At 34.4% G+C, this 9,143-nt stretch overlaps 2 protein-coding genes across 13 annotated transcripts in view; one reads left to right on the plus strand and one right to left on the minus strand.

Annotated features, from left to right (window-relative positions):
- The window catches only part of GCS2alpha (glucosidase 2 subunit alpha), a 220,187-nt gene that overhangs the window by 132,057 nt on the left and 78,987 nt on the right, over nucleotides 1-9,143 (minus strand). The gene's annotated exons all lie outside the window — the stretch shown is intronic.
- Nucleotides 111-8,882, plus strand: LOC145333096 (uncharacterized). 3 transcript variants are annotated; one of them, XM_080178255.1, is made up of 3 exons: nucleotides 4,480-4,585; nucleotides 5,132-6,592; nucleotides 7,559-8,882. In XM_080178255.1, the coding sequence occupies exon 3, from the start codon at nucleotides 7,725-7,727 to the stop codon at nucleotides 8,664-8,666; it is 942 nt and encodes a 313-aa protein (XP_080034381.1). In that variant the 5' UTR covers nucleotides 4,480-4,585; nucleotides 5,132-6,592; nucleotides 7,559-7,724; the 3' UTR covers nucleotides 8,667-8,882. The 3 variants fall into 3 exon arrangements, with proteins under 3 accessions (XP_080034382.1, XP_080034383.1, XP_080034381.1); XM_080178256.1 differs by lacking the exons at nucleotides 4,480-4,585; nucleotides 5,132-6,592 and adding an exon at nucleotides 111-191; XM_080178257.1 differs by lacking the exons at nucleotides 4,480-4,585; nucleotides 5,132-6,592; nucleotides 7,559-8,882 and adding exons at nucleotides 111-191; nucleotides 788-2,129.

Below are 9,143 nucleotides of genomic sequence, written 5' to 3' on the forward strand. Positions count from 1 at the left end.
TTCTTAGCTTTATCATTAATAAGCTTTCAATATTTCATAGTTATGTTATGTAGGTAAATATTATACAATATGAATATTTAAGTTTTAAAAAATAAATGATTCTTAATTTCAGATTTAATGAAGAATGAAACGATCTGATTAATGTATTTAATGCAGTTTTTATCTAAGGATGATGCATTGAATGTACTTAGGTGAATATTACTTCAAAGGAAAAGTTTATCTACAGTTCAAAAAAGGTTTATTGAGTATCTACTCTATAATTCAATCTAAAAATTACTCTTAGAAATTAGAATAGTAAACCACCGAATATCGATTAAACAATCTCATTACAAATCCAAATGCATTATTTTGAATATAGGAAAACTTCATCCCTAAAGGAAACACTCAAAAGGAAACATTTTTGCCAAATAACCTATTCTCGCACACCTAAAGCAAGTCTTGATAATTTCTTCAATCAAAAAGTAAGTTTGTCTCAAACCATTCAAAATTGTCTAATTTGATGAAAAATTCAACTAAAAATCAGCGGGAAACGGTGATTTTTGGCAGTTCTTTTTAATTTTACATTCTACCTCATAAAAGCAACCGCCATTTCCAATTAAATTTCATTGCTGTAACTTTTTTTCTTGATTGAGTTCCTTTGTGTTTTAGACTTGGTTACAAAATCATATGTCTCATCCGCCTCCCTCCCTTTAAATCACAAATTATATTTTATATTGCTTTAATGTTGTTTTAAAAATATTAGTTTTAATAACTTAATTTTTTATGTTTTATATACTATCTGTTTTAGGTGAAAACTCTTCTTTCCCAACATTACAACCCTACAATCACATGGCCCAAGCTTCAAGAAAATAATAAATTCACACTCAAATCAAGTTTCTCCCTGCTCCCCAAGGCTATACAAAACCACACTTTCTCTATTAAGATTTAGTTACTATACAAAACTCAAAAATTACCTTCACTCCATTATTGCTATCCTGTCATCCAAGGTTTGCTGGCCTCCCAACTCCTTAGTGCGCTCCTGCGCTCCTATAGAACCTATGCCTTAAGCACCCACCCCCCTCACCAAACATCAAAGTACGACCCCGGATACGAAAATGGAATATTAAACAGCAAATACAACACATCATGAGAAGCTATTTAGTTGTGATATCTGTAAAACTTTATTTCCAACTGATAGTATTTTAAATGTACATAAGAGACTACATGAAAATGACAATATACACGAATGTGATTTATGCAAAAAGACATTCTTAAATCAATATTCTTTGATCGATCATAAGAAAACTCATAAAGGTGAAAAGTCATTTCAATGTGATTTATGTAAAAAGGCATTTGTAACAAATAGTGAGTTAACTATACATAAGAGGAATCATACAAGGGAGAAGTTATTCAAATGCAATTTATGTGAAAAGGCATTTACATGTAAAAGTGGTTTAACTATACATAAGAGGATTCATACAGGTGAGAAGCCATTTAATTGTGATTTTTGTAAAAAGGCATTTGCAAGAAAGAGTCATTTAATTAAACATCATTGGATTCATACAGATGAGAAGCCATTCAAATGCGATTTATGTCAAAAGACATGTGCAACAAATGGTGAATTGATTATACATAAGAGAAGACATGCAGGTGAGAAGCCATTCAAATGTAATTCATGTGAAATGGCATTTGTTACCAGAAGTGAATTAACTGTACACAAGAGGATTCATACAGGTGAAAAGCCATTTAATTGTGATTTTTGTGAAAAGGCATTTTCTAGTAACAGAAATCTGACCAAACATAAGAGGATTCATACAGGTGAGAAGCCATTCAAATGTGGAATGTGCCAGAAATCTTATCCCTCCAATTCAGCTTTATCAAATCACAACAAATCAGCTAATCATCTCATGAAGTTAGAATCTACATATAATACTGCTTCTACCAGTTTTGTTGATTGTGGTGAAGCTGATGTTAAACCTGAGATTAAAGAAGAGGAAACTCTAGATGAGGATCCTATCTCTATCAACATGGAGGCTGAGAATGTCGATGAAACTATAAAACAACGAATACCAGAAAAGAGATGAAGGACACAGATTATATCTCTTGTAAAGACAATTCTGATGATTGTATTGACATTACACACCCCTCCTTAACCGAACTTTAGATTAAAAAAATTTCCCAAACATTCGGACAATTGGGCGTTCAAATAGGACCTAATGGTAGTTAGAATCAGTTGAGAACAAAATCATAGCCGTTCCTTCTTGCCAGATATCGCCATTTTAAGATTTTTAGTAAAATTGCACTAAATATCCAAATACAAACTTAAATCTTCTTTCAATTTTTTAGTATAATTTTAGTGAGAGAGCTCAATAACAGAGAATCTTTGCTCCTGTTGCCAAACTGACTGCCTGGAGTCTTTAACAGAGACTGCCTTTATGTGTTAACACAAGTAGGGATTCGCACCCATTCCCAAAACTAACCAAAGTGGAATAGCTGTGTATTACAGCATTAGGTCAGTATTTTCACCACTGACAGGTGGAAGGCAAGGCCTATCCTAACCAGAAACCCAATCATTCACCCACAGGCCCCAGTGGAGCACCTTGGAGGTCTGCACCACATGTTTAGTGGGGTGTTGTTCACCTGCACCCATGGATTGGGCAGGTTGAGACCTAATGGTGCCCTCAGGCTCCCATCAACTCTGCCATTTGGGTCAAGCTTAGAATAATGTCACACACCTGGCCCCTGAAATGGGCTATGAGTTACTCCCCTGCCAATCATAGATCAGCACAGCCGCCATGGAAGGATAGCTGCAGGTGGTGGGATGCATACCTTCACTCAAATTAGCCCTATTCTGATTTTGATCCTCCAGGAGATCCTGGTAGTGTGCATCTTGAACTATGCCCTAAGCCTGGGAGAGTTCTTTCTGAGGGAGTTGGGGACACCATTACTGTTTGACAAACCCGAGCTGATGGTATGGATCAATAGGGAGAGTAGCCATGGTCGCCCCCACTCACATTAAGCAAGTGGTCACAGCCCTGCCAAGCCTGGGGAAGGTTCAGAGCCCCTCCCACTAACAGCTGCTGAAGACAAGAAGCCCTCTAGCTGTAAAATCAACTGTCTGGCCAGGGCAGCCCTTGTCCCCATCGACTTTCATGAGGTCAAGGAGCACCTGTTTAGAGCTGACTGATGACCAGGATATGGGTAGCGTGAAGTTCTTGGCCATTCCCATCAAGATAGGGGCCATGGTCCCCCCTGAAGGTGAAACTGAACAGTGCCTATTCTTAGTTGTACACCCCCATGGTGTTCAATGTGCCTCCAGGAGGTGCGACTGCATCAAATGGCCCCTCAGGAGAGAGATGGTGGTCAAGACCAGGCCTAAGTGCAAGTGCCTGACTGTGGGGACCCCAGGTAAAACTTTAACAAGGAGCTGAACCTGCTGATCACCAACAACAGCTAGAAGGTATCCAGAGGGGCATGCATTGCCTGAGCCCAATAATGTAATATACAGCTATTCCACCATGGATAGTTTCAAACAGTAACTGTGTCCCCAACTCATGCATTGCTTAATGTGAATGGGGGCGACCATGGCTACTCTCCCTATTGATCCATACCATCAGCTCGGGTTTGTTAAACAGAAATGGTGTCCCCAACTCCCTCAGAAAGAACCCTCCCAGGCTCAGGGCATAGTTTAAGATGCACACTACCAGGATCTCCTGGAGGATCAAGATCAGGGTAGTGCTAACTTGCATCTTGAGCAAAGGTATGCGGCCCACCACCTGCAGCTATCCTTCCATGGCGGCTGTGCTGATCTGTAATTGGCAGGGGAGCATCTCATGGACAAGGCACAAGCCAGGTGTGTGACATCACTCTGAGCTTGGCCCTAATGGCAGGGTTAATGGGAGTTTGAGGGCACCATTGGGTCTCAACCTGCCCAATCCATAGGTGCAGGTGAACAACACCCAAGAAAACAAGTAGACCTCCAAGGTGCTCCACTGGGGCCTTTGGGTGAATGATGGGGTTCCTGGTTAGGATTGGCCTTGCCTTGCATCTGTCAGTGGTGAAAATACTAACCTCAATCTGTAATACACAGCTATTCCACATTTGTTAGTTTTGGGAATGGGTTCGAATCCCTACTTGTGTTAACACATAAAGGCAGTCTCTGTTAAAGACTCCAGGCAGTCAGTTTGGCAACAGGAGCAAAGATACTCTGTTTTGGGACTGTCCCACTAAAATTATACTAAAAAATTGAAAGAAGATTTAAGTTTGTATTTGGATATTTAGTGTAATTTTACTTAAAATCATAAAATGGCGATATCTAGCAAGAAGGAACGGCTATGATTTTGTTCTCAACTGATTCTAACTACCACTAGGTCCTATTTGAACGCCCAATGGTCCGAATGTTTGGGAAATTTTTTAAATCTAAAGTTCGGTTAAGGAGGGGTGTGATTATGGAACATAAAATTGTAAATGTAAATAAAATCACTACTTAAGTTTTCAAAAATGAATGATTGATAATTTCAGATTTAATTAAGAATAAAATGATCTGATTAATGTATTTATTGCAGTTTTTATTCAAGAATGATACACTTACATTGACGATACTCGGGTAAATATTGTTTTTAAAGAAAAGTTAATCTACAGTTAAAAAAATAGCTTTATTGAGTATCTACTCTATAATTGTTTTTATTTTAGTAATACAGTTATATTACCCCACCGAATATCGATTAAAAAATTTCATTACAAATCCACCAATTATTAAATGCTATGAAATGGAAAAGTTAAAAGGAGTCGGATCAACACTTTTTTTTTATAAAACCTAAAACGTGTTAAAGCACTGAACTTTAGCATGCTTGTTGCGGTACAATATGTAACTGTAAAGAAATGACTGAAACTGCCAAACTTAACACTTGTGATTTTTTTTGTTGATAGTGAAATATCTCAAATTCACAATGCACCTCATAAAAGCAACCGCCATACCAAATTTCAGAACTTTAACTCTCTTTTACTGATTGAGTTTCTTTTTGTTTTATGTTTGGTCTCATCCGCCTCCCCCTTTAAATCTCAAATTATATTTTAGAATGCTCTTTTGGTATTTAAATACATTTTTCACTGACTTTATGTTTATATACTAAGTACCTATTATCTGTTTCAGGTGAAAACTCAAGCCTTCTTTCCCAACATTATAACTCTACAATCACATGGCCCTAGCTTCAAGAAAATAATAAATTCACACTACAATCCAGTTTCTCCCTGATCCCCCAAGGCTATACAGAACTATACTTTCTCTATTAAGATTTTATTACTATTCCAAACTAGAAAATCACTTTCACTCCATTATAGCTTATCCTCTCATCCAGGTTTTAAGGCCTCATTCCTCTCGTTTATTGGCCCTTATAGAACCTTTTCATTGAGCCGTAGCCCCCCCCCCCCCCGTTCTTTCCAAGACCACCCCAGATCCGAAAATGGAAAATGAAGCAGCTAATAAAATACATCATGAGAAGCAATTTAGTTGTGATATCTGTAAAACTTTATTTTCAACTGATAGTATTTTAAATGAACATAAGAGACTACATGAAAATGATAATATACATGAATGTAATTTATGCCAAAAAACATTCTTAAATAAAAATTCTTTGACCAATCATAAGAGGCTTCATACGGGGGAAAAGTCATTTAAATGTGAAATTTGTGAAAAGGCATTTATAAATAATAGTCATTTAATTAGACATAGGAGAATCCATACAGGTGAGAAGCAATTCAAATGCAATATATGTGGAAAGGCATTTGTAACTAATAGTGAATTAACTATACATGATAGGATTCATACAGGTGAGAAGCCATTCAAATGCAATTTATGTGAAAAGGCATTCTCTAGTAACAGTAATCTGGCCAATCATAAGAGGATTCATACAGGGAAGAAGCAATACAAATGTGATTTATGTGAACAGGCATTTATAGACAGTACTCACATGACCATTCATATGAGGATTCATACAGGTGAAAAGCCCTTCAAATGTGATTTATGTGGAAAGGCCTTTGTAGTCAGTAGTAATCTGACCATTCATAAGAGAAATCATACAGGTGAGAAGCCTTTCAAATGTGAAATGTGCCAGAAATCTTATCCTTCCAATTCATCTTTAATATATCACAACAAATCAGCTAATCATCTCATGAAGTTAAAATCTACATATACTACTGCTTCTTCCACTTTTGTTGATTGTGGTGAAGCTGATGTTAAACTTGAGATTAAAGAAGAAGAAACTCTAGATGAGGATCCTATCTCTATCAACATGGAGGCCGAGAATGCAGAAAAGAGATGAAGGACACAGAATATATCTCTTGTAAAGACAATTCTGATGATAGTATTGAACATAAAATTGAGTTTGAATTATGATTTAACTTTATAGCAAATACTAATGTATAATAATATTCTTGTAGAAAATGTGTACTTAATATATTTTAAAAATTGAGATGTGAATAATGTAAAATGTTTCATATCATACAAATATAGATTTTTTTCAGATTTGATAAAGAATGAGATGATCTTATGGAATTAATTTTGACGGTTACCCATTGATTGTGAATTATATATATATTCATTTCAGAAATCCAAGTAAATATTTTTATAGCAAAGTTTTTCTATCATTGGATCGGTCCGTCCGAACGTCTGTAACGGTTATGTAACTTCGCCTTTTTAGCTTTTTGGCCTTTTTATAACGAAAATACCTAATCAAAACATTGATTCACCTTGGTAAAGTATTAAGATTTTTTGTCTGTAGATTAAGATTTTGATAACTACTGAATCTATAAAGTTCTTTATTTTAGGGAAGCTCCACATAGATCACAGGGTTGTTTTAAAATATTTTTCTTTCTTTTATTCCTAAAGTAAGAAAATCATGTATGATTTTAGCTTTTAAAGATTGTTATAAAATATTAAACTATTGATAGGCAAAGATTGTTTTTTTTTCAACTTCATTATATTTGTGTTTATATGTTAGGACAATTAAATATTAGACAAAGCTAGAAAACTGATAATGATTAAGTTACCATTAAGGAGAAAATAGAAGAATATCTATTTCAATAATAGTTATTCAAATTTCATCATACCGTTTTTGCATTTTTTTTGAATATAGGGAAACTTCATCCCTAAAGGAAACACTCAAAAGAAACATTTTTGCCAAATAACCTATTCTCGCACACCTAAAGCAAGTCTTGATAATTCCTTCAATCAAAAAGTAAGTTTGTCTCAAACCATTCAAAATTGTCTAATTTGATGAAAAAATTTCAACTAAAAATCAGCGGGAAACGGTGATTTTTGGCAGTTCTTTTTAATTTTACATTCTACCCCATAAAAGCAACCGCCATTCCAAATTTCATTACTGTAACTTTTTTTCTTGATTGAGTTCCTTTGTGTTTTAGGCTTGGTTACAAAATCATATGTCTCATCCGCCTCCCTCCCTTTAAATTAAATTATATTTTATATTGCTTTAATGTTGTTTTAAAAATATTAGTTTTAATAACTTAATTTTTTTATGTTTTATATATATATATATAGTATACTATCTACTATCTGTTTTAGGTGAAAACTCAACTCTTCTTTCCCAACATTACAACTCTACAATCACATGGCCCAAGCTTCAAGAAAATAAGAAATTCACACTCAAATCCAGTTTCTCCCTGCTCCCCAAGGCTATATAAAACCACACTTTCTCTATTAAGATTTAGTTACTATACAAAACTCAAAAATGACTCACTCTATTATTGCTATCCTGTCATCCAAGGTTTGCTGGCCTCCCAACTCCTTAGTGCGCTCCTATAGAACCTTTGCCTTAAGCACCCCCCCCCCCCCTCCCCTCTCTAAACATCAGAGTACGACCCCGGATACGAAAATGGAATATGAAACAGCAATTACAACACATCATGAGAAGCTATTTAGTTGTGATATCTGTAAAACTTTATTTCCAACTGATAGTATTTTAAATGTACATAAGAGACTACATGAAAATGACAATATACACGAATGTGATTTATGCAAAAAGACATTCTTAAATCAATATTCTTTGATCGATCATAAGAAAACTCATAAAGGTGAAAAGTCATTTAAATGTGATTTATGTGAAAAGACATTCTATAGTAACAGTACTCTGACTAATCATAAGAGGATTCATATAGGGGAGAAGTCATTCGAATGCGATTTATGTGGAAAGACATTTGCATGTAAAAGAAATTTGTCTATACACAAGATGATTCATACAGGTGAGAAGCCACACAAATGTGATTTATGTGAAAAGGCATTTACATGTAATAGTCATTTAGTAAGACACAAGACGATTCATATATTCAAATGTGAAATGTGCCGGAAATATTTTTCCTCCAATTCAGCTTTAATATATCACAACAAATCTGCTAAACATCTTAAGAAATTAGAATCTACAAAGAATACTGGACAACATTTTGCTTCTACCAGTTTTGTTAATTGTGGTGAACCTGATGTAAAACTTGAGATTAAAGAAGAGGAAACTCTAGATGAGGATCCTATCTCTATCAACATGGAGGCTGAGAAGGTTGAAAAAACTATAAAACAAGAAATAGGAGAAGAGATGAAGGACACAGATTATCTCCCTTGTACAGACAATTCTTATGAGGATATTGACATTGTGGAACACAAAATTGAGTTTGAATTATGATAAATTGTATAGAAAATACTACCTAATGTTATATAATATCCTTGTAGCAAATGAGTTCGAAGTTTTTTTCATCATCAAAAATAATATTTTGTAAAATTTTTTATCAGAAACTTAATCCAAGATGGCACGTGCATAGTTCCCTTTTGTTTTATTAAATAACTCATTTAAATTACAATGTTTTTTTTTATTTCTTAAAGCTAAGTAAATAACATTCTATTGCAACAAAAAGGTGATGTTAGCAAATAATTTCTTGAATAAAATCATAAAACGTTTTTTCATTTAATTTTCATTTTTTCACTGTTGTGTTTTTATTTGACATTAAAAATAAAAATCATAAAAAATCTTCCAAATCAAAGAGAAAAAAATCTTCTAACAAAAAAAAATTATCATAATCCAAGATGGCGTCAATACATGTAAAATAATATTTTCAAAACAAAAAATTAAAACTTGAATATCTTTTTTCACAGATTGAATTTC

Source organism: Acartia tonsa, chromosome 12 (genome assembly GCF_053477335.1).
Source record: "Acartia tonsa isolate MP-2025a chromosome 12, ASM5347733v1, whole genome shotgun sequence".
NCBI lineage: Eukaryota > Metazoa > Arthropoda > Copepoda > Calanoida > Acartiidae > Acartia > Acartia tonsa.